At 46.7% G+C, this 27666-nt stretch overlaps 1 protein-coding gene across 1 annotated transcript in view; it reads right to left on the bottom strand.

The window, feature by feature from the left end:
- The window catches only part of LOC133446758 (diacylglycerol kinase theta-like), a 33770-nt gene extending 10881 nt beyond the window's left edge, over positions 1-22889 (bottom strand). Inside the window, exons 1-14 of the mRNA XM_061724830.1 lie at positions 22454-22889; positions 17140-17219; positions 14301-14400; positions 14044-14129; positions 12737-12874; positions 12500-12647; positions 12144-12212; positions 10941-11051; positions 10622-10817; positions 7772-7862; positions 7618-7672; positions 7471-7532; positions 4526-4676; positions 20-58 (exon numbers count right to left, since the gene is read on the bottom strand). Of these exons, the coding sequence (XP_061580814.1) occupies positions 20-58; positions 4526-4676; positions 7471-7532; positions 7618-7672; positions 7772-7862; positions 10622-10817; positions 10941-11051; positions 12144-12212; positions 12500-12647; positions 12737-12874; positions 14044-14129; positions 14301-14400; positions 17140-17219; positions 22454-22640 (1513 nt within the window). The 5' untranslated portion in view covers positions 22641-22889. The remainder of the gene's footprint in view (positions 1-19; positions 59-4525; positions 4677-7470; positions 7533-7617; positions 7673-7771; positions 7863-10621; positions 10818-10940; positions 11052-12143; positions 12213-12499; positions 12648-12736; positions 12875-14043; positions 14130-14300; positions 14401-17139; positions 17220-22453) is intronic.
- Between the last annotated feature and the right edge of the window lie 4777 nt (positions 22890-27666).

The raw sequence follows: 27666 nt of genomic DNA, 5'->3' as shown, positions 1-27666 counted from the left end.
TCCATGGCAACAGGCTCACCTTGACTGCCGTAGATTTGGCTGAAGGCGACCAGGTGACCTGCAGAGATGGAGACAGAGAAGAAGAGGATCAGCCGGACCGGAACCAGAACCAGACAGACGGAAAGACACGGAACAAACAAACAAATAACTGACCCAACCGGTGAACCAGGTTTATCCTCTTTGGCTGATTTCCTTTGTGCTGACAAGCATCAAGCAGCTTCACATACTTTAATATTTAATCTTACATTTCCTGGTTCTCAGACATTCCGTTGGTTTGTAACATAGAAATGGTTTTAACTTCCTCGTGGATGTTTAATGACTCAGGAGGAAAACAAAAGCACAACATTTCTGCAGCAGGTTTTTCACCGCCGATGTTCCAGGTCCCTGCAGACCGTAGACACCGCCCCCAGGCCAGAAAAGAAAAAAATAATATGCCAAAAATAAGCGACGTATCTATCCATTCATTCAGAAATCAATAATCATTTCCATTTGGCAGCATCTGTGCGGCGCTGAATATGCAATATGGTGTTTTGCGATTGCCGCCGCCTTCTCATTGAAATGACTGGAGGCAACACATTGCGGCAGTGAGGAAGTCCCTTTAGGCTAATACTGTGAGAAATAACCTCTCATAATAGCGGTACTACAGTTAATAGATGTATGGGACTGGACTTTTGTTTAATAATGTTGAACTTGACTCCTCAGTTGTCTATATTTTTTGTTTTGGTTTTGTTTTTATTTTATGTTTTTACTATTTCAATAAATGAAAATAAATATGAATATGGCTGGCTACTTATTTAATATGGCTGGCTAGTCTGTGCCTTAGTGGAACGTCCTGAAAGTGGACCAAAGGAAAGTGGACCAAAGGAAGTGGACCAAAGGAAGTTGACCAAAGGAAGCGGACCAAAGGCAAGTGGACCAAAGGCAAGTGGACCAAAGGAAGCGGACCAAAAGAAAGTGGACTAAAGTAAAACGGACCAAAGGAAGTGGACAAAAGGAAGTAAACCAAAGGAAAGCGGACAAAAGGAAACACACCAAAGGAAAGCGGACCAAAGGAAAGTGGACCAAAGGAAAGTGGACCAAAGGAAGCGGACCAAAGGAAAGTGGACTAAAGAAAACGGACCAAAGGAAGTGGACCAAAGGAAAGTGGACCAAAGGAAGCGGACCAAAGGAAAGTGGACTAAAGAAAACGGACCAAAGGAAGTGGACCAAAGGAAGTGGACCAAAGGAAAGCGGCCCGAAGGAAAGTGGACCAAAGGAAGTGGACCAAAGGAAGTAAACCAAAGGAAAGCGGACAAAAGGAAACGCACCAAAGGAAAGCGGACCAAAGGAAAGTGGACCAAAGGAAAGTGGACCAAAGGAAGCGGACCAAAGGAAAGTGGACTAAAGAAAACGGACCAAAGGAAGTGGACCAAAGGAAAGTGGACCAAAGGAAAGTGGACCAAAGGAAGCGGACCAAAGGAAAGTGGACTAAAGAAAACGGACCAAAGGAAGTGGACCAAAGGAAAGTGGACCAAAGGAAAGTGGACCAAAGGAAGCGGACCAAAGGAAAGTGGACCAAAGGAAGCGTACCAAAGGAAGTAAACCAAAGGAAAGCGGACCAAAGGAAGTGGACCAAAGGAAAGCGGACCAAAGGAAAGCGGACCAAAGGAAAGCGGACCAAAGGAAAGTGGACCAAAGGAAGCGGACTAAAGGAAAACGGACCAAAGGAAGTGGACCAAAGGAAAGTGGACCAAAGGAAGTGGACCAAGGAAAGTGGACCAAAGGAAAGTGGACCAAAGGAAACGGACCAAAGGAAAGTGGACCAAAGAAAGCGGACCAAAGGAAAGTGGACCAAAGGAAGCGGACCAAACGAAAGCAGACCAAAGGAAGTGGACCAAAGGAAGCGAACCAAAGGAAGCAGACCAAAGGAAATGGACCAAAGGAAAGCTGACCAAAGGAAAGTGGACCAAAGGAAAGCGGACCAAACGAAAGTGGACCAAAGGAAGTGGACCAAAGGAAGTGGACCAAAGGATGGCTGATTTCCTTCATGCTGACAAGCATCAAGCAGCTTCACATACTTTAATCTTTAATCTTACATTTCCTGGTTCTCAGACATTCCGTAGTTAGTAACATAGAAAAGGTTTTAACTTCCTTGTGACGGAACCCTGGCGGATGTTTAATGACTTAGGAGGAAAACAAAAGCACAACATTTCTGCAGCAGGTTTTTCACCGCCGATGTTCCAGGTCCCTGCAGACCGTGGACACCCCCCCTAAGCCTAACCGCATCGCATCGTTTAGCCCAAAACGTTCTACCGGTAATCCAGTCTTCTCTTCAAGCGTTCAATTAGCACCACCTGCGACACGTGAGAGTGTATTTTCATACACTTCATTAGTTACACTAATGAATAAAAGAAGATGCAATAGGTTGTTGTAATAATAATAATGATATGATAATAATATATAGAGTAGATATTGATGGTGATAATAATAGAGAAAATGTCTGAGACATTAATATAGCCTGCCTATTACGCAAGTACACTTAGGCTAATACAGTGTTTCCTACAATTGTACAGGCTTGGCATGGCGCCAGGCCAGAAAAGAAAAAAATATGCCAAAAATAAGCGACGTATCTATCCATTCATTCAGAAATCAATAATCATTTCCATTTGGGAGCATCTGTGCAGCGCTGAATATGCAATGCGGTGTTTTGCAATTGCCGCCGCCTTCTCATTGAAATGACTGGAGGCAACACGTTGCGGCAGTGAGTAAGTCCCTTTAGGCTAATACTGTGAGAAATAACCTCTCATAATAGCGGTACTACAGTTAATAAATGTAATAAATGCTCCTACTGCTGTTTCTGGTGGAGCAATAAGTTCGCCTGCTGGCTACTCCCGTCCCGTAAGTGGCGAGTGAGTTTTAACTCCTTAATTACTAACCAGGAATGTGACATCGTCAGAGTCACGCACAGTACACAAACTGTGATGTTAGAGAGCCACATTTGGTCAATTTAAGCAACAGCATCGCCAGCTGCTTGACAGCATATTAGTTTACTGTTTTTGTTGTTAATAATGTCATTGCAATTTAATCTATACAATTGGGAAAAAAAATTGCAAAATAAATGAAAAACTGAACAACCGCATTCGATAGGCTATTCGGTACTCTGTATTTTGCCAAGTCTTTAAATTTTATTCGGCTTCAGTTTCAGCCTCAAATTTTCATTTCGGTGCATCCCTAGTTTTTTCGGTGGGTACCACTGGTAGCATTCTGGACTTTGTTTAATAATGTTGAACTTGACTCCTCAGTTGACTATATTTTTTGTTTTGTTTTTGTTTTTATTTTATGTTTTTACTATTTCAATAAATGAAAATAAATATGAATATGTTATTATTATTATTACATTTAAGACCAGTGTATATGATCGTGGCAACGGCGTGACCACCAACAACCCCCACCCCCGCCCCCGGCTGGCTACTTATTTAATATGGCTGGCTAGTCTGTGTCTTAGTGGAACGCCCTGAAAGTGGACCAAAGGAATGTGGACCAAAGGAAAGTGGACCAAAGGAAGTGGACTAAAGAAAAACGGACCAAAGGAAGTGGACCAAAGGAAAGTGGACCAAAGAAAAACGGACCAAAGGAAGTGGACCAAAGGAAGTGGACCAAAGGAAAGTGGGCCAAAGGAAGCGGACCAAAGGAAGCGGACCAAAGGAAGCGGACTAAAGAAAAACGGACCAAAGGAAGTGGACCAAAGGAAGTGGACCAAAGGAAAGTGGACCAAAGGAAGCGGACCAAAGGAAGCGGACCAAAGGAAGCGGACCAAAGGAAAGTGGACTAAAGAAAAACGGACCAAAGGAAGTGGACCAAAGGAAAGTGGACCAAAGAAAAACGGACCAAAGGAAGCGGACCAAAGGAAAGTGGACTAGAGAAAAATGGACCAAAGGAAGTGGACCAAAGGAAGCGGACCAAAGGAAAGTGGACCAAAGGAAGTGGACCAACGGAAGTAAATCAAGGAAAACGGACCAAAGTAAAGTAGACCAAAGTAAAGTAGACCAAAGGAAAGCGACCAAAGGAAAGCGGACCAAAGGAAAGCGGACCAAAGGAAGCGGACCAAAGGAAGTAAAACAAAGGAAAGTGGACCAAAGGAAGTAAACCAAAGGAAAGTGGACCAAAGAAAAGCGGACCAAAAGAAGTAAACCAAAGGAAGCGGACCAAAGGAAATAAACCAAAGGAAAGCGGACCAAAGGAAATAAACCAAAGGAAGTGGACCAAAGGGAAGTGGACCAAAGGAAGTAAACCAAAGTAAAGCCAGTGCTGCGAGCTACGGGGCTGCAGAACCTACACTGCAGCCACGCCAGAGTCGGTAGCTGCTGGACAGAAGAATAAATGAGGGATTAAACTTCTTTAGTCCTCAGACTGTTCTTAGCTCCTGAGAACCGTTAGCATCTTGAACCCTGGAGACTCCTGGCTGGTTCTGAGTTCCCAGAGATGTTCTGTTCTACATCTGCAGCTTCTACGAACGTACCCATCATGCATCTGTCCAGAGACTCACCCTTGATGGCCAGGTGCTCCTGGATCAGCTGGACGTACTCGTCTTTGGTCAGCAGGGGGGGCAGTCCTCCGATCAGCAGGTTCACCTGCACCGTCCGGTTCCTGTTCTCCACCACGTAGAACCGGGTCTGGTTCATCTGCCGCAGCGACAGCTGAAACAACAACAGGGACACGACGTCATGAATCAACGCCGTTTTTAATCCAGCGGAACAGGTTTGAAATGGTTTTTAAAGAGCTGAATCATCAAGAATCAGCGCACCGCTGGGCACTGCATCGGTCCTCTGTACTGTTGTTTCTGTCAACCTGTTTCAATTTTAGTTTTAGTCTAGTCTTTGGGTCAAGCTATCATTTTAGTTTTTATTAGTTTTAGTCACGTTCATTCTCCTTTTAGTTGTGTCAAGTTTCAGTCGACTAAAAGTCTGAGCATGTTAGTCTTATTTTAGTCAGAATTGTCCAGGACCATTTTAGTCTAGTTTTAGTCAAAGATTGTATTTAGCCAAACTCATTTTACAATTCAAACAAGGTTATCTTATTATTATATTATTGTTACCTTATAGACTCAAGAATATATTCATTCCAGATACAGAAAAGTATTTTTCTTCATTTCTCCCCATCTTTTTGTTTTCCAACGACACATTGGGTTTTCTTTTCCACGTCTATGTAGGAAAGTCTATCCAAAGATGGTTCTTCTTCTTCTCCAGCCCCAGAGCAGATCCCTGCGTTTCTCTATGTAACTTTGTTTTTAATCTACGTGAACCTAGAGCTCTGCTTTAACGGCATCAGCCTCTAACTCTGCAGCTGCATCTTCTGGATCTGATTCCCCGCTGCAGCGACTGGGATTGAGGACGTGACGTCACCCAGCAGAACTAAACCAGAGGAACTACTGAAAACATGGATGTTAAGGATGTTTGGCATTTAATTTCGTCTGGTTTTGGTCAACAAAAATGAAGACACATTTTAGCAGAGTTTTTATTTTGTAATCTACATTGTAGTCTGGTTTTTACGGAAGAGTATTAGGGCACAACACTAGTATTAGTGTTCCAACTACAGGGGGATCACACTTCTCAGCCTCCCCGGGAAAGTCTACGCCAGGGTACTGGAGAGGAGATTACGGCCGATAGTCGAACCTCGGATTCAGGAGGAACAATGCGGTTTTCGTCCCGGTCGTGGAACACTGGACCAGCTCTATACCCTCCGCAGGGTGCTCGAGGGTTCATGGGAATTTGCCCAACCAGTCTACATGTGCTTTGTGGATCTGGAGAAGGCATTTGACCGTGTCCCTCGTGCCATTCTGTGGGGGGTGCTGAGTGAGTATGGAGTCCGGGGCCCTCTACTAAGGGCTGTCCGGTCTCTGTATGATCGAAGCAGGAGTCTGGTTCGCATTGCCGGCAGTAGATCAGACATGTTCCTGGTGCATGTTGGACTCCGGCAGGGCTGCCCTTTGTCACCGGTCCTGTTCATAATTTTTATGGACAGGATTTCTAGGCGCAGCCAGGGGCCGGAGGGGATCCGGTTTGGGAACCTCAGGATTTCATCTCTGCTTTTTGCAGATGATGTTGTCCTGTTGGCTTCATCAGACCGGGACCTCCAGCATGTGCTGGGGCGGTTTGCGGCCGAGTGCGACGCGGCAGGGATGAGAATCAGCACCTCCAAGACCGAGGCCATGGTTCTCGACCGGAAAAGGGTGGCATGCCTTCTCCGGGTGGGTGGAGAAGTCCTGCCTCAGGTGCAGGAGTTTAAGTATGTCGGGATCTTGTTCACGAGTGAGGGAACAATGGAGCGTGAGATTGACAGGCGGATCGGTGCAGCGTCCGCAGTTATGCGGTCGGTGTACTGGACCGTCGTGGTAAAGAGGGAGCTGAGTCGAAAGGCGAAGCTCTCGATTTACCGGTCAATCTACGCCCCTACCCTCACCTATGGTCATGAACTTTGGGTAGTGACCGAAAGGACAAGATCGCGGATACAAGCGGCCGAGATGAGTTTCCTCCACAGGGTGGCTGGACGCTCCCTTAGAGATGAGTTTCCTCCCTTAGAGATGAGTTTCCTCCCTTAGAGATGAGTTTCCTCCGCAGGGTGGCTGGACGCTCCCTTAGAGATAGGGTGAGGAGTTCGGTCACCCGGGAGGAGCTCGGAGTCGAGCCGCTGCTCCTCCACATTGAGAGGAGTCAGCTGAGGTGGCTTGGGCATCTGTACCGGATCCTCCTGGACGCCTCCCTAGGGAGGTGTTCCAGGCATGTCCCTCCTCCCTACGGAGGTGTTCCAGGCATGTCCCACCGGGAGGAGACCCCGGGGAAGACCCAGGACACGCTGGAGAGACTATGTCTCTCGGCTGGCCTGGGAACGCCTCGGACTCCCCCCGGAAGAGCTGGAGGAAGTGTCTGGGGTGAGGGAAGTCTGGGCATCCCTGCTGAGGCTGCTGCCCCCGCGACCCGGTAACGGATAAAGCGGGAGAAGATGAGTGAGTGAGTGAGTGAGTATTAGGGCCATGCAGGAGAAAAAATATTTGAGAGGGGAAGATTTTTTTTTATTGTGCACTTCGAGAAAAAAATTGAAATTTCGCCTTTTTTCTCAACATTTCAACTTTATTCACAAAATTTTGACTTTTTTCTCAACATTTCGACTTTTTTCCCGACATTTCGACTTTTTTCTCGAAATTGTACTTCAACATTATTCTCGACATTTTGACTTTTTTCTCGACATTTCGATTTTTTTCTCGACATTTCAACTTTTTTCTCGAAGTGCATAATGAAAAAAAAATATTTCTCTAAAATATTATTTTTATTTTTCTTCTGCCTGGCCCTAATGCTCTTCCGTAGGTTTTTATTCCTCTAAAATATTACATTATATATTTAATTATCGTTATCGTCACATGACCAGGTGATAAACGTTCGTTGATGACGATATTTAGTCATCATTTTCCTTGACGTGCAACTTTAGTCCTCTCACCTTCCTGATCCCCCGCAGTTTCTCCAGAACGTTCTCCCGAGGACTCAGCATCTGTCTTTGAACTGCGGGACAGAAACCAGAGATATGTGAGACGCCGGCGAGGAGCTGGTTCCTCGCGTCGCCCGTTCATCGTGGTGGTGGGCTCACCTTGCTTGCTGCTCATGTTGACCTCCTGGAGGCTGAAGTTGGAGGCGTCTTCACCCTGAAACACAGCAGCAGCCTGGTGAAGACGTGGTGGGCGGGGCTAACCGGAGCACCACAAGGCTCCGCATGAGGACCTCCTGAGAGCGTCCCCACCTACCTGTCTGTCCAGCAGAGCCAGGACCTCGCTGAGGACCGACGCCGCTGTGCTCTTCTCCGAGACGGAGACCGAAGCGAAGGAGGAGCACGACCTGAAAAACAACAACGATCAGTCGTCCATTTAAGGGATCCACATTTTCAAACAAGTCTAAGTCCTCTTTATTGTCAATTTTCCACACCAAAAAATACAAGAAATCGAAAGTATGTTTCCTACGGAAGAGAATTAGGGCCAGGCAGGAGAAAAATAAATATATTTAATATTTAATAATAATTAATATTTAATAATATTTTAGAGGAGGAAGATTTTTTTTTCATTATGCACTTTGAGAAAAAAGTCGAAATGTCGAGAAAAAAGTCGAAATGTTGAGAAAAAAGGTGTAATTTCGACTTTATTCTTGAAATTCGAATTGCACAATAAAAAAAAATCTTCTCCTCTCAAATATTTTTTCTCCTACATGGCCCTGATACTCTTCCGTAGTTTCCCTCTTGTCCGACATAAAATTAATAAAAATAAAATCAAATACAATAAAAATAGTGCAAACAGATTCAATTAAATTAAATAGTTAAAATACTACATACAAAGTGTTTTAAAATGTTTTAAGGACGAGGAGTGGGAGAGTGAACCACAGTAATGGACACTCCCCTGAGCAAGGCTCCATGGTGTTTGTGTTCTTTCAGATGTCGCTTTGGATAAAAGTGTCTGCTAAACGACTGTGGTAGTAGTAGTAGCAGTAGTAATAGTAGTAGCAGGAGTAGTAGTAGTAGTAGTAGTAGTAGCAATAGTAGTAGTAGCAATAGTAGTAGCAGTAGTAGCAATAGTAGCAATAGTAGTAGTAGCAATAGTAGTAGCAGTAGTAGCAGCAGCAGTAGTAGCAGTATTAGTAGTAGCAATAGTAGCAATATTAGTAGTAGCAATAGTAGTAGCAGTAGTAGCAGCAGTAGTAGCAGGAGTAATAGTAGTAGCAGTAGTAGTAGTAGCAGTAGTAATAGTAGTAGCAGTAGTAGTAGTAGCAGTAGTGGCAGTAGTAGCAATAGTAGCAGTAGTAGCAGCAGTAGTAGCAGGAGTAATAGTAGTAGCAGTAGTAGTAGTAGCAGTAGTAATAGTAGTAGCAGTAGTAGTAGTAGCAGTAGTGGCAGTAGTAGCAATAGTAGCAGTAGTAGTAGTAGCAGTAGTGGCAGTAGTAATAGTAGTAGCAGGAGTAGTAGTAGTAGTAGTAGTAGTAGCAATAGTAGTAGTAGCAATAGTAGTAGCAGTAGTAGCAATAGTAGCAATAGTAGTAGTAGCAATAGTAGTAGCAGTAGTAGCAGCAGCAGTAGTAGCAGTATTAGTAGTAGCAATAGTAGCAATATTAGTAGTAGCAATAGTAGTAGCAGTAGTAGCAGCAGTAGTAGCAGGAGTAATAGTAGTAGCAGTAGTAGTAGTAGCAGTAGTAATAGTAGTAGCAGTAGTAGTAGTAGCAGTAGTGGCAGTAGTAGCAATAGTAGCAGTAGTAGCAGCAGTAGTAGCAGTAGTAATAGTAGTAGCAGTAGTAGTAGTAGCAGTAGTGGCAGTAGTAGCAATAGTAGCAGTAGTAGCAGCAGTAGTAGCAGGAGTAATAGTAGTAGCAGTAGTAGTAGTAGCAGTAGTAATAGTAGTAGCAGTAGTAGTAGTAGCAGTAGTGGCAGTAGTAGCAATAGTAGCAGTAGTAGCAGTAGTAATAGTAGTAGCAGTAGTAATAGTAGTAGCAGTAGTAGTAGTAGCAATAGTAGCAATATTAGTAGTAGCAATAGTAGTAGCAGTAGTAGCAGCAGTAGTAGCAGGAGTAATAGTAGTAGCAGTAGTAGTAGTAGCAGTAGTAATAGTAGTAGCAGTAGTAGTAGTAGCAGTAGTGGCAGTAGTAGCAATAGAAGCAGAAGTAGCAGCAGTAGTAGCAGTAGTAATAGTAGTAGCAGTAGTAGTAGTAGCAGTAGTGGCAGTAGTAATAGTAGTAGCAGGAGTAGTAGTAGTAGTAGTAGTAGTAGCAATAGTAGTAGTAGCAATAGTAGTAGCAGTAGTAGCAATAGTAGCAATAGTAGTAGTAGCAATAGTAGTAGCAGTAGTAGCAGCAGCAGTAGTAGCAGTATTAGTAGTAGCAATAGTAGCAATATTAGTAGTAGCAATAGTAGTAGCAGTAGTAGCAGCAGTAGTAGTAGCAGGAGTAATAGTAGTAGCAGTAGTAGTAGTAGCAGTAGTAATAGTAGTAGCAGTAGTAGTAGTAGCAGTAGTGGCAGTAGTAGCAATAGTAGCAGTAGTAGCAGCAGTAGTAGCAGTAGTAATAGTAGTAGCAGTAGTAGTAGTAGCAGTAGTGGCAGTAGTAGCAATAGTAGCAGTAGTAGCAGCAGTAGTAGCAGGAGTAATAGTAGTAGCAGTAGTAGTAGTAGCAGTAGTAATAGTAGTAGCAGTAGTAGTAGTAGCAGTAGTGGCAGTAGTAGCAATAGTAGCAGTAGTAGCAGTAGTAATAGTAGTAGCAGTAGTAATAGTAGTAGCAGTAGTAGTAGTAGCAATAGTAGCAATATTAGTAGTAGCAATAGTAGTAGCAGTAGTAGCAGCAGTAGTAGCAGGAGTAATAGTAGTAGCAGTAGTAGTAGTAGCAGTAGTAATAGTAGTAGCAGTAGTAGTAGTAGCAGTAGTGGCAGTAGTAGCAATAGAAGCAGAAGTAGCAGCAGTAGTTGCAGTAGTAATAGTAGTAGCAGTAGTAGTAGTAGCAGTAGTAGTGGTAGTAGTAATAGTAGTAACAGTAGTAACAGTAGTAGCAGTATTAGTAGTACTGACGCTCTGACGTAAACGTGTTTTTTAACGTCGTTAAACACAACAACATTTACGGCGTCTCACCTGGACCAGCCGGCGAACACCTGGATGACGGCGGCGTCCTGCGGTCGGGCCGTCAGGATCCAGGCGTCGCCACCGTCCTTCAGGGAACCGCCGCCGTTGCGGTTGAGGACGTCGTCGTCGTGGAGACGCTGCAGGCCGCCGCCGTCGTGCAGCTCGAAGTCCTGCGGGTCGTCGGGTAGGTAGAAGGCCCTCAGCGCTGCCTCCTGCAGGACGGTACAGGTACTGCACTCAGAGGGGCTTCTGGGTAAACGATTACCTGCTTGAGGCGCGCAGGTTTCTTCACTTCAGCCGGATTTGATCAGAATCAACGTTAAGCAACGGGATCTCACCACCACGTCTTCGTTCCTCGTGGCTCTACAGACGGACACCAGGCGGGAGGCGCTGCGCTTCAGCGCATCGTCGCCATCAAACACCTTCAGAAACTGTTTTCCTGAATCGGAGAGAAGAAGGAAGTGAAAGTCGGAAACTTGCTCCGAGCTTGAATCCCTGGTCCGTCCGGAGCCGTTGATCCCTGCGATTTCAACCGCTCAAATCTGCGGTATTTAGGTTAAACTATGGGCTATCTAACTACTGTGGTTTGTTTGTTTTTTAATTACAGCAACGTAGCCAAGTTGGAATGAAGCCAAAACTCCCAACTTAACTTTGTAAAGTTTGGTTTCGTAAGTCGATAATTTCTAGTATTTATTTCAATCTGCGGTATCAAAGTTTAACGAATAAAGAGATAGCTATGCTAACGTAGCAGCTATCTACCCACTCAACCAGACATATTATTTGCTAATTAGCTAAAAACATAAGTTATCGTAGTGTCACAACTTAACGTATTAAACCAAATCATTGACAACTGAACATGCTAGCCATGATGCTAACTAGCTCATGACTTTAAGTCTAGCTAATCTTTACTAGCTAGTCCACTGCTAGCCAGTTTTATGCTAGCTATTGCTTTGGTTATTTACTGATCCAGCAACGACTGGAAACTACTTTAACAATTCCAGAACCTTCCAGGAGTTTAGACGTCATGCGACTAACTGGACACAATTAACCAGACCAGTAACTACCAGCATAACTACCAGTTACCTTGGTAACCAGGGTAACTATCTGGTACACTGGTTACCAGGGTAACCACCCGTAGGACAGGTTAACAGGGTAACTACCTGTTACTCAGGTAATAATAATAATAATAATGACTTGGATTTATATAGCGCCCTTCAAGGCACCCAGAGCGCTTTACAGAGACCATTATTCATTCATACACATTCTCTCCAGTGTTGGTAGCTACGTTTGTAGCCACAGCTGCCCTGTGGCAGACTGACAGAAGCGTGGCTGCCAGATCACGCCAAACGGCCCCTCCGACCACCACCAAACATTCAAACACGTTCAGTAACGTTCAGTAACCCGGGTAACCACCTGTTACCCGGGTAACCAGGGTAAGTACCTATTACCCGGGTAACCAGGGTAACCACCTGTTACCCAGGTAACCAGGGTAACCACCCCTCAGACAGGTTACCGCGGCCTATGGACTCACCTGTCTCTGGAGTCGACGGTTGACCGTCTTTAGACGCAGCAGCAGACAGATCACCGTCGTCGGAGTGATCTGAGTGACACACGGAGGGAAAGTTAGTTCCTGGTTCCTGGTTAGTGACTAAGTAACTTCCAGGAACCTTCAAGTTCCTGACCAGAACCTTTCCAGGAACTTCGTCTCCTTCTGGTCTTCAGACGGTTTAAACCGGTTTCTGGGTTTTTATGATTGATTTTTATACACGCAGGTCTGAGAATCCACGACCCAGAAGACCTCAGACCTCCGTCCAGGTGTGTGTGTGTGTGTGTGTGTGTGTGTGTGTGTGTGCGTGCGTGCGTGCGTGCGTGTGTGTGTGCACGTACCCTGCTCAGGGGTCTCCGGGACCCGGTACAGGTGCCTCCTGCTGAAGTTCCTGGCCTGCAGCCGGACGCAGCGGGGGGGCAGCAGCAGGCCGCGCAGACGTCCCAGGGTGCACTCTGGGGGCACGGCGGCGCGGCACGCCGCGTGGCTCTGCGGAGGAGAACCGGGTCAGAACCGGGTCAGACCGGCTCCTGGACCGCTACGTGAAGGGGGTGAAGGGGGGCGGGTCTGGTTCTCACCGTGATGCCGCACCACTCGCACCTGCTCCCCGCCAGAACCTCGGAGGAGCCGCAGGAGCGGCGGCAGACCTGGCACCGCGCCGCCGCCGGCAGGTTCCCCTCCCGCCAGTGGTGCTGGGCCTGGTCCTGGACCCGGTCCTGGGGGGACAAGACCACGTTAGACATAAGAACCCACCAGGGTCTGATCCAGACCTGCAGGTCCTCTACAGACCACTAGAGTTTAGAGTGTCGTCTGCATATAAACTGATATTTGGTTTAATCAACAGCATGTAGAAGTCCTCATACAGAGCCTTGTGGTACTCCTGGGGGGAAAAACCTCCAGACCTGCAGGTCCTCTACTGACCACTAGAGTCCAGATCCAGACCTGCAGGTCCTCTACAGACCACTAGGGTCCAGATCCAGACCTGCAGGTCCTCTACTGACCACTAGAGTCCAGATCCAGACCTGCAGGTCCTCTACTGACCACTAGAGTCCAGATCCAGACCTGCAGGTCCTCTACAGACCACTAGGGTCCAGATCCAGACCTGCAGGTCCTCTACAGACCACTAGGGTCCAGATCCAGACCTGCAGGTCCTCTACAGACCACTAGACAAGTTTTGGTCTACGTGGTTACGGTTCGAGACTCTTCGGGGGAATCTTGATGTTCTTGATCAAAACTTTATAGACCCGAACCTGGTCCAGATCCGAAACTGTTTTCAGACCTGAACCTGGTCCAGATGCTGCAGTGGACCTTCAGAGACCCATGTAAACCTGAACCAACGATGGAAACCAGAACGGACCAGAACTCCTCCAGAACCGTCTAGCACAGGGATTGTCAACCGGTGGTCCGCAGCCCTCTGGTGGTCCGTGGCGGTATTGCAGGTGGTCCGTGAAATTGTAAATGGGAAACAATAATAATTTAAAAAATATATATTTATTCTTTAGACTCAATTTATTTTCCATTTACTATTGATTCTTGTGAATAATTTACCCATCCAAATTATGTCAAATGAGTGCGAGTGAACTTTGGAATATTATAAGCCCTCTTGGCTTCCTATTGTTCATTTTTCATTGATTGTTTGTTTTTTTTTATAGCAAAAGGTGAAAAATAAAAATATACACTGATGCAAATAAATAGCCTATATAGGCCCATACTCTTATTTAAAAGCAAGGTGCAAAATAAAACAAACATCCCCAAAAGCAGTGGTCCCCAAGTTGCTTCTTGGTTATAATGGTCGTCCCTGGGACAAAACCAGTTGAAAACCTCTGGTCTAGCAGGGTTCCCGCTGCTGGAGGTGCATCATGGGAGTTGGGTCCTCATCACTCACCTGGTCCAGAACCCCGTCCTGGTGACAGACCCGGCAGTCGGCACAGGTGAAGGGGGCGCAGTCGGCGTGAACGTGGAGCTCACACACTGGAAGACACACACACACACACACACACACACACACACACACACACACACACACACACACACACACACACACACACACACACACACACACACACACACACATTAGACCTACTGGACCTGACTCCCCAGCTGGACCCGAAGCTACAGTCTGACGAGTTAAACGTGACGCACCTTCGCAGCGCAGCGCCGAACTTCCCTCCGTCTGTTTCCTGCAGACGCAGCAGAAACGCTTCTTGTGGCCGGCGGGACCGAAGCAGTGAGACACCGGCACCTGCAGGGGGCAGCAGACACGGGTTCACGGTCACAATAACACGACAACAATACGGTAACACACATTAATTACATGTTAACAACACGTTAACAACATGTTAATACACATAACATGTCAACATGTCAACAAAGATAACATGTTAATAGCATGTTAATAACATGTTAACACACAACACATTAATTACATGTTAACAACACGTTAACAACACGTTAACAACATGTTAATACACATAACATGTCAACATGTCAACAAAGATAACATGTTAATAGCATGTTAATAACATGTTAACACATAACAATAATTACACGTTAATAACATGTTAGCACACATAACATTAATTACACGTTAATAACATGTTAACACACATAACACATTAATTACATGTTAATAACACGTTAACATGTTAATACACATAACATGTCAACATGTCAACAAAGATAACATGTTAATAGCATGTTAATAACATGTTAACACACAACACATGAATTACATGTTAATAACACATTAACATGTTAATACACATAACACGTTAATAACATGTCAACAAAGATAACATGTTAATAACATGTTAACACAACAATAATTACACGTTAATAACATGTTAGCACACATAACATTAATTACACGTTAACAACATGTTAACACACATAACACATTAATTACATGTTAATAACACGTTAACATGTTAATACACATAACACGTTAATAATATGTCAACCAAGATAATATGTTAATTACATGTCAATAACATGTTAACACACATAACATCACGTCAAGATGGCGCCGCGCTACTGGCGACTCGTTGCAGCAGCTCCGTCGACTCGTCTTATCTATTGTTTTTTTTTTCAGTCCTGTTTTCTATGAAAACGTGTTTTTCTACCGGGTGGCATCATGTTTGCAACAACTGTGAGGCTGGTCCTATTATTTTTTACTATTTTTCACCTGGTTCATTACCCCACCAACCACCGAAACAGGAAGTAAACGCTCCATTGTTTACAACCGTGAGCAGCTGTTAGCCCTCTTGGCTGTAGCCAAGGGAAGCTAACCGGCTACAAGCCCGACATTCCCCCCGAGCTGATGAGGAGGAAAAGAGGACAACGCTCGGGGGTTATGTGCCGGAAAAAGAAGAAGCGCTTCCATCCGACACTCCCCACCATCATCACCGGGAATGTGAGATCCATCGGAAACAAGATGGATGAGCTAACGCCGCTAGCACGGCACCAAAGGGAATACCGGGAATGTAGCATGATGCTGCTCACGGAGACCTGGCTAACGGAGCAAACACCGGACTCTCACGTTACTATGGACGGATGTGCAATAACCACATGTGCAATATCTGTCTGTCTACCTCACACACATCCTACCTACTACAACTGGTACTACTGGTACTATAACTGGTACTACAGCTGGTACTACTGGTACTTTTACCTTTTTTACGGTCTGTTCTGCTGGAGCAGCAGCATCACAGCAGCAGAGAGGAACCAGGACAAGATGGTGAAGAAAGCCAGCTCTGTCCTGTTCTGTAGTAGTAGTACTAGCTCTGTCCTGGGCTGGAGAGCGCCATCACTTATATATATTTTTTACTTTTTTTTACCCTCCCCTGCATGTGTGTGTTAAGTGTACTGCTGCCAACAAAGTGAGTTTCCCCATTGAGGGAGAAATAAAGGATTATCTTATCTTAATAACATGTTAATAACATATTAACACACATAACACATTAACAGAGATAACATGTTAATAACACATTAATAACGTGTTAACAGAGATAATAACATGCTCCTGGTCATCTGGGTCAAGTTTATAACGTGCTACTTTTTGTTCCACCTCTTGACCTCTTGGACCTCAGTACTGGACCAAGAACCACGTGCTTTACAAGGACATTAAAACATCAGAGTAGAAATAAAAAGCATGATTTAAAGTTTAAACAAACAGAAATAAAGAAAATTAAAGCTGCAAGCAGCGATGAACGGGTGCAATTTTCACCAATAAAGATCAAGGACTCAATACCGAGTCCGATGACACCACCCACGACTATTTATGTCAAACCATTCAAAAGTTATGGCAGAAAGTAGAAACTATCAAATATGGACTGATTCTATCGTCGCCACGGTAACGCTTTTGATTGAGAAAAGTAATGCCCATCGTCGCAGGATCGAGATGCACATTTTAATGTATAACACACCTGGGTGCACGTTACGGTTCGGGCGAAGAAAAGGCCGAAGACATGGCATAAATTGCGCCAAAATTACACGATTAATTCAAAATGGCCGCCAAGAGACTTTTCTTTAAAATGCGACATGATACAAGTGTGTACTGATTTTCGTGCATGTACGTCAAACCGTATTGTGGGGCTTGAGGCACGAAGTTTTCTAGGGGGTGCTGTTGAGCCAGTAGGCCACGCCCATTAATGCAAACCATTAAATATCAAATTTTTCGCCAGGCCTGGCTTGCATGCAAAATTTGGTGACTTTTGGGGCACGTTTAGGGGGGCAAAAAGGCCCTCATTTCGTCGGAAGAACGAAAAAAAAAAAAAAAACGAGAACGACAACATTTCCTACAGATACAATAGGACCTTTGCACTGTAAGTGCTCGGACCCTAATAAAAGATCAAATCGGTAGTTAAACTAATCTCAGGTCAGATGTGGAGCTTCACTCAGGTGCAGCTGAGAACAGGTGAGTCACCTGGACCAGAGACGGGGTCCTGCAGGAGTCCTGCAGACTCCCCTGTTGGGGACTCACCTGGACCAGGGACGGGGTCATGCAGGAGCAGACCGTCTTCAGCGTCTTCAGGCATTTCTCGTGACACATGAAGTTACACACTGAAGAGGAGACACAGGAGAGGACAGTCAGGCACCACTGAGGCATGCTGGGTAATCAGGAGGCGGCGTGGAGGGGCTTGATGGGAATTTGACGACCCCCCGAGGAAACGAGGGGCTGGCAGCTCTAGCAGGACTTTGGAACCAGTCAGAGACCAGTCCAGAGACCAGTCCAGAGTCCAGTCCACCAGGGGCGCCTCCAAAAATGTTTCCTAGGGGGGGCCAGATGGGGCCACTTAAATTCTTGTGGTAGAGACCAAAACTAAAAGCCACCATTACAGGATTTTATTATACTGTTGTAGTATACAGGCTCAGAAATACTTAAAAAACGCCTACTGATATGCTTGTATGTTTGCTGTGTATGCTGATGTGTTTATTACGGAAGAGTATTAGGGCCATGCAGGAGAAAAAATATTTGATATTTTATATATTGATTTTTTTTTTTTATTGTGCACTTCGAGAAAAAAGTTGAAATGTCGAGATTAATGTTGAAGTACAGTTTCAAGAATAAAGTCAAAATTTCGCCTTTTTCCTCAACATTTCAACTTTATTCACGAAATAGTACTTCAACATTAATTTCGACATTTTGACTTTTTTCTCAAGATTTCAACTTTTTTCTCGAAATTGTACTTCAACATTAATCTCGACATTTCGACTTTTTTCCTCGACATTTCGACTTTTTTCTCGACATTTTGACTTTTTTGTCGAAATGCATAAAAAAATCGTCCTCCTCTAAAATATTATTTTTATTTTTCTCCTGCCTGGCCCTAATACTCTTCTGTAGGGGTGGCAAGTGGGGTGTCCAGCAAATTTGTAGGGGGGGCCGTGGCCACCCCCTGGTGGCGCCACTGCAGTGAAATGTGTAGTTGAGCGTAGAATGATGACAAAACATCTACTGAGCCTAAGTTTCGTTTTCAATAGCAGTAGCTGGGAAAGCCATTATCAACCCAAAGAATGACAAAGATCTACCGGGTAGATATAAATAGATAAATAAGAATGAATCTGGATGCAGCAAAGCATCATGGGTCTGAGGAGGAGACAACCTGTCTTTTAGAGATGTGTCCACGGAGGAGCTACATGGACCAAGTCCTATTAGAGCAGATACCTGGTTGTTGCTAGTGATGCACCGAATGTTCGGTAACCGAAATTGTTCGGCCAAAAATAGCAAAAAAACACTTTCGGTGTTGGGTGGAATAAGTGGGGAAAAAAACTAACAATTAATAACGGCGAGTTTAGATGATGCAATCAAACAGCGAACAGCGTGGAGTGAAGGGCGTGCGGTGTTAAATGCAGCATGTCAGATCATTACTTGGATGTGGGAAAAAGCAGAGGACACGAGAAATGATCCAGGCTGAGTTGGATTTGGGAAACCGCTTGGTGATGGAGACGGTAACGGGACGCACCGCGCAGGAGATCGGGGAGAGAGCAGAGAAAAGGAACTGTACTACCGATGCGGTGGAGAACCCTCACTGTCTGATATGTTTGACGAGATCCTCCAAGAAAATAACCCAGATACAATTATTATACAAGGCTTCAAATTGGCGGATGAATGAATGAATGAATGAAAAGATTTATTGGTCACCACCAAGCATGTACACTTAGGTCACGACCAAAGGGGCAGGGCTGAAGCCTCGGCTTATGAATGCCCCCCCTTCTTACATATAAATATAAATGAATACAACAACTGAATAATAGCTAACGACAACAAAAAACATATGCATATTTACATGCATACCTAACTACTTACGTACGTACATACGTACCTACACATATATCCATACATGTACATACATATATACGAGCACATTACATATCCACATACATATGTACACTACACATCACCACACCACACATGGCGGAGATCAGCCCTGACCCACCGTGACCCGATTAACTGGATTTGAACAGGAGAAAATGAAAAAAGATTATGAGAAAAAATACAATGAGTACAGTAAGACAAATTGTGACTGGCAGGTATTTCACTGCACATTTATTTGATTTATGCAATGGTGAAAAAATTGGCAAAATAAATGAAAAACTGCAAAGAACCATTGTTCGGTATTATTCGATATTCGGCCAAGTGTTTATTATTATTTTTGGTTTCGGCCACAAATTTTCATTTCAGTGCATCACTAGTTGTTGCTGAAACTTTCATGCAAGCAAAGCAACGTAACTGACGTGGCTCCTCTTAGTACCCGAGCAGTGGAAAAACAAACCGGTTCTCAGCTGGTTCCTAGTTGAACGAGTTGAGAACCAGAACCAGCCCCGACCCAGCAGGGCTGGTTCTGCTTGAACCCGCAGCTGCTTCCAGACTCTCCTCAGCAGACCAGGCAGGTTTTTCCTGTCCGGGGACTCGAACCGTTGCCGCGGCGCCCGGCGGGGGCGTGTCCTCCGAGCTACTGACTGCGTTTCCATGCACTCAATAACCCTTTTAAAACCCGAATATTGGCAATAACCCGAATTTGCACGGCCATGTAAACACCAATAACCCCTTTGAATAACCCGAATTTGCTCATATTCCGGTTTTTGTGTAAATGTATACGCCATGTAAACGCCAAACGGAATATCCCCATGAAACGGAACATGAATTTGTTTTCTGCGCATGCTCTGTTCACAAGGAATCCTGGTCTTTTGAGTCCAGGAAGACCACGCCTCACTTTTGGAGTGAGGAGGAGACTAATCCCTTCATAAATGTAATGAAGGATATGAACATTTCTGCATTTGTAGACGGTAAAAAGTACGGGGATAGCCAGATTTACAAGAAGGTGAGCGAAAAGTTGCGCGAAGCAGGATTTGTTTTGAATTTGGATACAGGAAGAAGAAGCGGAAATGACGCTAATTGCGTCATGACGTTCTCTGCGCGTCACTGGTTTGATCCAGATATCCCAAATGATTAATTACCATGTATACAGGGATAACCCTGTTTGCTCACGCATGGAAACGGAATATTCCGAATGTTTCAGTAACCGGAATATTAGCAATAACCCGAATTTTGACTGCATGTAAACGTAGTCACTGACTCAACCGGCCCCAGAGAGTCCTGGCCGCCGCGTTGCCACGGCGACGCCTCCCGTCACACCGAGCAGGATGCTGGTGGACTCCTCTAAGACCCCTGCTGATGTCCTTCCCTCTTTCATGATCCACCTGGTCCACACCAGACCCTTCCAGAGGTTTCACCTCGTCGCTGATGAGCAGCATCAGAACCCGGTTGAGTGACGGGTCGGCCCCGCCCCCTTCTGACCTGCTGAAGGTCACATGACGTCAGGAGACCAGAACCACCCAGAGACCGTCTCAACAAGACAGAAAACTGATAACGGACTAGCGAGACCCGAGACCCACGAAGAAATCAAACCGGAACACGTTCAGAACAGGAGTCAACCACACCGAGAGGCAGAAACCTGAACCAGGACCAGAACTAGAACCAGGTCAGTCCCAACGCCAAACTTCCAGCTTCAGGGTCGAGTCCCCTACGGACCACCAGGGTCCAGATCCAGACCTGCAGGTCCTCTACAGACCACCAGGGTCCAGATCCAGACCTGCAGGTCCTCTACAGACCACTAGGGTCCAGGTCCAGACCTGCAGAGGTCCTCACTCAGAGCCCTGCGGTACTCCTCGGTTAGTAACATCCATGTTTCCATGGCGATGGTCCATCTGCTAACCGGGTTAACTTGGGGGTTCTGGTTACACGGTGATGTTTAAGTGTATCCGTGTTGCAAGGTTGACGGCGGTTACCATGGTAACCCAGGTCTGTGAGGTTGTACCAGCCGTAGATGAATAACGGTTCAGAGGTCGAAAGGCGTCCTCGTTTGGAGGTTTTAATAAACATGTCGTTCCCTGTTGGCGGTATGTTACGTACAGGTGCTGGTGATCAGTGAGACCTTTAAAACCTTTAAAAGATCAATAACGCGGTGGCACCGGTGACGTCACAGTTTAAAGGACAAATGTTGCGTAATCCGTCCGGCTGCTGAGGATGAGGAGGATGAAGGTGGACAAGCCTCCAGCTCCCTCCATCCCTGCCAGTCTCCTGTTGCCATGCCAACCAGGGGAAGTGAAATCTGGACCTGGCAACTCCGCGCGGACTAACAATGTGTTACCGGGCAGACTGAGGTCCGCCTGTTGATCCAGAGGAGAGGAGGAGGAAGAGGAGGAGGAAGAGGATGAGGAAGAGGAAACATCACACGGGCATGAAAGAGACGTGGAAATAAAGAAATGGAAAAAGGGGTGAGAACAGAGGGGATGGGAGGAAAAGAAAGGGGGGATGACAAGGGGAATGAAAGGGGGACAAACACAAAACATAAAAAGGAAAGAAAACTGAGAAAAAGAGTTGAATATGAAAGAAAACTGCAGTAAATCAAAAGAAAGAATGAAATAAAGAGAGAGGTGAAGCGGATGCGGCGTGTTCGGGTTCATTTGGACTCAGATCCGGGTCAGAGAAACCCGCAAGTGTTGTTGTTGTTCCCTCCTTCCTTCCTTTGCTCCTTCCTTCCTTCCTTCCTTCCTTCCTTCCTTCCTTCCTTCCTTCCTTCCTTCCTTCCTTCCTTCCTTCCTTCCTTCCTTCCTTCCTTCCTTCCTTCCTTCCTTCCTTCCCTTGCTCCTTCCCTCCTTCCTTCCCTCCTTCCTTTGCTTGCTCCTTCCTTCCTTCCCTCCCTTCTCTCCTTCCCTCCCTCCCTCCTTCCTTCCTTCCCTCCTTCCTTCCCTCCCTCCCTCCCTCCTTCCCTCCTTCCTTCCTTCCCTCCCTCCTTCCTTCCCTCTCTCCTTCCCTACTTCCTTCCCTCCTTCCTTTGCTCTTTCCTTCCCTCCCTTCCTTTTTCCCTCCCTCCTTCCCTCCCTCCTTCCTTCCTTCCCTCCTTCCTTTGCTCCTTCCTTCCCTCCCTCCTTCCTTCCTTTGTTCCTTCCTTCCCTCCTTCCCTCTCTCCTTCCTTCCTTCCCTCTCTCCTTCCATCCTTCCTTCCCTCCCTCTCTCCTTCCCTCTTTCTTCCTTCCTTCCCTCTCTCCTTCCTTCCCTCCTTCCTTCCCTTCCTTCCCTCCCTCTCTCCTTCCCTCTTTCTTCCCTCCTTCCTTCCCTTCCTTCCCTCTCTCCTTCCGTCCTTCCTTCCCTCCCTCTCTCCTTCCCTCTTTCTTCCCTCCTTCCCTCCCTCCCTCATTCATTCCTTCCCTCCCTCCTTCCCTTGTTGTTGTTGTTGTGATCAGGCTGATCGATCACAGGCTGATCGATCAGCTGCTTGTGCATCGCTGCTTACCTTCACACAGGAAGCCGATGAGGCCCCAGACGAAGTCGCTGCAGCCGTGGCAGAATGTGGGCTTGGTGAGGGTCACCCTCCTGAAGCGGTGCCCCGGCGCGGAGCTCCGGTACCGGCACCGGGGCGACTGCTGCGCCCGCTTCTTCCCCGACACGGGGCTCGCTGTCCCGGGGTCCGACTCAGCCATGCTCCCTTGAAAAACGGAATCGTCCCGTATTTATAAACTAAAGCACGTCCCGTATTGAGCTGAAAAGGGACGCACTTTGTCCCGTTTTACTGTGAGAGTCAGAAAATAGTCATAAAATGCCAATGGAAAATGGCATTTTGTTCTGTTTTACTACAACTGTAGCCTACAGTCATGGCCTTGGAGGCACAAATATGTTTACTACAGTTTTCTACAGACTTTCTGTTTGCACTTTTGCTATTGCACTAAAAATGTGCATGTTACAGAATGGATGTTATGCTTTCTTTTTATTGTTTTATATTAATTTACACAATTTTAAGTTAAGCAGGACAGGTTTCTGTTTAAAAAAGATGCTAATTTTATTCAGTTAATGTTGTTATTTGGATTAAATTGAATTGCTGGATAATAATTTGTTTTCCATTCAAAAATATGCATCTAATTCAATTCAGGTTCGAGTCAAATAGTGGAAAAAAAAATCGTTCCACTCACAAAAAAAAGGGACAAAAAAATTCCCCACGCCAGGAAAGGTGAAGGCAATCAGGTTATGGTGTCCCTTATTTATTTTTTTAGGGAGTTGGCAACCCTACATGCTCTGTACGTCCTAACCCCCACCAGCAGCACCGGCCTGGTGGGCTGGACCCGGATCTCTAGCTGCTCCAGCTCCAGAGGAGCGACATCTCAGCGGCCGCAGCCCGGCGAGGAGGCGCTGTGTTCGGCTACGACCCCCGAGGTTTCCCCGCTGGTCCCCGCGGAGGAGAAATATCCAGGAATCCAGAGAAAAAGCCCGGTAAAGACTGCTGGACTGGAGCCTGATCGGTTGTGGTGGGGGGGTATGACGTCCTCACGGTGTCCCCCGGTGGGGAGTCATCCAGCGGCCGCAGCCAGCGGTGCTGCCCGGCGGAGAGGGCGCAAGAGCCGGCGTGGCTCTCCCGGAGCTCCCCGGAGCTCCCGGAGCTCCCGGAGATCCGGAGGAATCAACGATGTAGGATGAATAAAAACCCGTCTGTCTGGCGGCTCTGGTACGGACCGGTCCCGGTTCTTCCAGGGGGGGCAGCAGCCGGCCCGGAGCCGGGGGGAGGACGCGCAGAGCCGGGCGGGAGGAGGCCGGGGAGCCGCCGGCGGAGGAGCTGCTGGAGCGGGCGGGAGTCAACAAGTGCCGTCCGCCGGAGGGCCGGAGGGGCTTCGGTGCTTCTGCTTCCTTTACAGCGTGATTCTTCTTCCGCGTCGGAGTCTCCGGCACGGCTTTACTCCTCCTCTTCCTCCTCCTCTTCCTCCTCCTCCTGCTGCTGGCGCGGCTTCATCTCCTTCCCTCCTTCCTTCTCTCCTTCCCTCCTTCCCTCCTTCCTCCCCTCCTTCCCTCCTTCCTTCCCTCCCTCATTCCCTCCTTCCTTCCCTCCCTCCTTCCCCCCTTCCCTTCTTCCTTTCCTCCTTCCCTCCTTCCTTCCCTCCCTCCTTCCCTCCCTCCTTCCTTCCCTCCTTCCCTCCTTCCTTCCTTCCCTCCTTCCCTCCCTCCTTCCCCCCTTCCCTTCTTCCCTCCTTCCTTCCCTCCCTCCTTCCTTCCTTCCCCCTTCCCTCCTTCCCTCCCTCCTTCCCTCCTTCCTTCCTTCCTTCCCTCCCTCCATCCTTCCTTCCTTCCCTCCATCCTTCCCTCCCTCCATCCTTCCTTCCCTCCCTCATTCCCTCCTTCCTTCCCTCCCTCCTTCCCCCCTTCCCTTCTTCCTTTCCTCCTTCCCTCCTTCCTTCCCTCCCTCCTTCCCTCCCTCCTTCCTTCCCTCCTTCCCTCCTTCCTTCCTTCCCTCCTTCCCTCCCTCCTTCCCCCCTTCCCTTCTTCCCTCCTTCCTTCCCTCCCTCCTTCCTTCCTTCCCCCTTCCCTCCTTCCCTCCCTCCTTCCCTCCTTCCTTCCTTCCTTCCCTCCCTCCATCCTTCCTTCCTTCCCTCCATCCTTCCCTCCCTCCATCCTTCCTTCCCTCCCTCCTTCCTTCCCTCCCTCCCTTCCTCCTTCCCTCCATCCTTCCTTCCCTCCTTCCCTCCCTCCTTCCTCCCTTCCCTCCTTCCCTCCTTCCTTCCGTCCCTCCTTCCCTTTTTTCCCTCCCTCCCTCCTTCCCTTTCTTCCTTCCCTCCTTCCTTCCCTCCCTCCTTCCTTCCCCCCTTCCCTCCGTCCCTTCTTCCTTCCTTCCCTCCCTCTTTCCCCCCTTTCCTCCTTCCTCCCTCCCTCCTTCCCTCCTTCCCTCCTTCCCTCCTTCCTTCCCTCCCTCCTTCCCCCCTTTTCTTTTTTCTTTCTTTATTTATTTATTCTTTATTTCATTCATTGATAAAATAAAATAACAAACAATTTAACATAAACACAAACGTTCCGTGCCACCTTACTGTGGTGGAGGGGTTTGTGTGCCCGAGTGATCCTAGGAGCTATGTTGTGTGGGGCACTTATGCCCCTGGTAGGGTCTCCCATGGCAAACAGGTCCTGGGTGACGGGCCAGACTAAGAGCTGTTCACAACCAAACATGGCAAAGAAAAGAACGTTAGGGAACGTTATGTCGCCCGGATCGGCGTCACCGGGGCCCCTCCCTGGAGCCAGGCCTGGGGTTGGGGCTCGTAGGCGAGCGTCTGGTGACCGGGTCTTTGCCCGTGGGACCCGGCCGGGCTCAGCCCGAAACGGCGACGTGGGCCCGCTTTCCTGTAGGCCCACCACCTGCAGGAAGGACTGTGAGAGGCTGGTGCCATGTGGACTGGGTAGCAGTCGTGGCGGGGACTCGACGACCCAATCCCTGGACCAAAACCCTCGCAGTGGGGACATGGAATGTCACCTCGCTGCGGGGGAAGGAGCCGGAGCTTGTGCGTGAGGTTAAGCGATACCGGCTAGAGATAGTCGGGCTCACCTCCACACATAGCTTGGGCTCTGGAACCCAGCTCCTTGAAAGGGGCTGGACCCTCCACTACTCTGGAGTTGCCCAGGGTGAGAGGCGGCGGGCTGGTGTGGGCTTGGTTATAGCCCCCCAGCTCAGTCGCCATGTGTTGGAGTTCACCCCGGTGAACGTGAGGGTCGCTTCCCTGCGCCTTCGGGTCGGGAAAAGGTCTTTCACTGTTGTTTGTGCCTACGGGGCGAACAGCAGTGCGGAGTACCCGACTGGACGGTCCCTTAGAGATAGGGTGAGGAGTTCGGTCACCTGGGAGAAGCTCGGAGTCGAGGTGCTACTACTCCACATTGAGAGGAGTCAGCTGAGGTGGCTTGGGCATCTGTACTGGATCCTCCTGGAAGCCTCTCTAGGGAGGTGTTCCAGGCATGTCCCTCCGGGAGGAGACCCCGGGGAAGACCCAGGACACGCTGGAGAGACTTTGTCTCTCGGCTGGCCTGGGAACGCCTCGGACTCCCCTCGGAAGAGCTGGAGGAAGAGATGGAGGAAGTGTCTGGGGTGAAGGAAGTCTGAGCCTCTCTGCTGAGACTGCGACCCGGTTCCGGATAAGCGGCGGAAAATGGATGGATGGATGGATGGACAAACGTTCCTAAATTTTGAATGAAAGGGAGCAGAAAGAAGAAGAATCTTATTTAATCTGCCCCTTTTTCCCAAGAAATCAATTTACAAAGAACATAAATTAAGAAAAACAACAAAGTAAACAAAAAACTAAAATAAAATAGCTGCCGGCCAACACAGACAGTCACATTCCTTTTTAATTCCCAAAAAGTTGGTTTAGTTTCTGCTCTTATTCATCCTTTTTTATTATTTTTTTTAAATATATTTATATCAGTTAAGTGTCAGTTGAAGGAATATTTGACAACTTTTGGGAAGTCACGTGTCTACACTTATATAATTGTAGGAGCCGCATTTAAGTTTATGTACTATTTTTGTTGTTTATTAGCAAAATCTTAAGTGTGACGTGTGACGGGAAAGGCATGTACAGCAACCGTCATTGAACGCAGCTTCAGGATCAGCAGGGGAATGGGACCCTCTGACAACCACTGTTAAAACTCAAGGACTCTAATTGCATCTTTATTTAAAGTTAGTTATTTTTAGAATAAAGTCTAAGCATGAGTGAATCACAACGCTCTTTGGATTATTTAAAGGACAGCTGGGTGTCTGACACACTGCGTAAGCCTTTCCATGTGGCAAAACAATAAGAAAGAATGAACTGAAAACTCATCATTAGATTTTTGTGCAGAACCAACAGGCCGAGAAACACGCCCACCCCATGTCAATCACACTTCTCCTGGACCACCAGGGTCCAGACCCAGACCTGCGGGTGGTTTTTATTTTTTTACATAAACCATGCAGTTATGAGTAAATGGGGGCGTGGTCTGTGATTGGCACCCAGTTTAGCTAATGACAGCTCTTTATTTATGGAGTCAGGATTATTTATTCTAAATTTAGGGGCCAGTTGTTCAAAGGTAATCTGATCGGATTTTGGTTATCGAATTGGATCAAAGTTTGAAAATGGGTTGTTCAAAAGGGAAAGAAGGATTCTGAAATCGGATTAGATCACGTAATCCAATCCTAGTTTTAATCTGGATCAAACCTTCAGTTTGTGTTGTTCAAAACTTTCCAGTAGGATTTGGATAACTTTGATCCAAAAAAACAGGATTATCCTGTTCCCAACAGGGGGTATGATTTCAAGGTGGATTTCAGGAGGAAAATGTCGAAAAACTTTAAAATTGGTCAAATAATACAACATTTGTATCATTTAGTGTAAATACTTTTATTTATATTTTGCACTTGACTTGTTTTCTTTTTTAAACTTCTCTTTATTGAGGTTCTGACAGCATTACAAGTATTTCTGTTCAGCACTTTTATAGAACCACTTTTTTTTTTTTTTTTCCTCCCCAAAATTGAACATATTACTGGGAGAACAAAACTCAGCAGGACACACTAAACAGACATAATACCCCAGTAAGTTAAAAAAAAAAAAAAAAAACATAAAACAAAACAAAAAGTAGTAGTGGGGCAGAGTAAGACAAATACGGAAATGATAAAAACTAGACAGAACAAAACACACACCATCAGACTGGCATAATGATGTCCGAATTGCTAGGGCATGC

This window comes from Cololabis saira, chromosome 7 (genome assembly GCF_033807715.1).
Source record: "Cololabis saira isolate AMF1-May2022 chromosome 7, fColSai1.1, whole genome shotgun sequence".
Taxonomy (NCBI): domain Eukaryota; kingdom Metazoa; phylum Chordata; class Actinopteri; order Beloniformes; family Belonidae; genus Cololabis; species Cololabis saira.
Note: the sequence above shows the minus strand (reverse complement) of the source record. Positions and strands in the feature narration are given on the sequence as shown.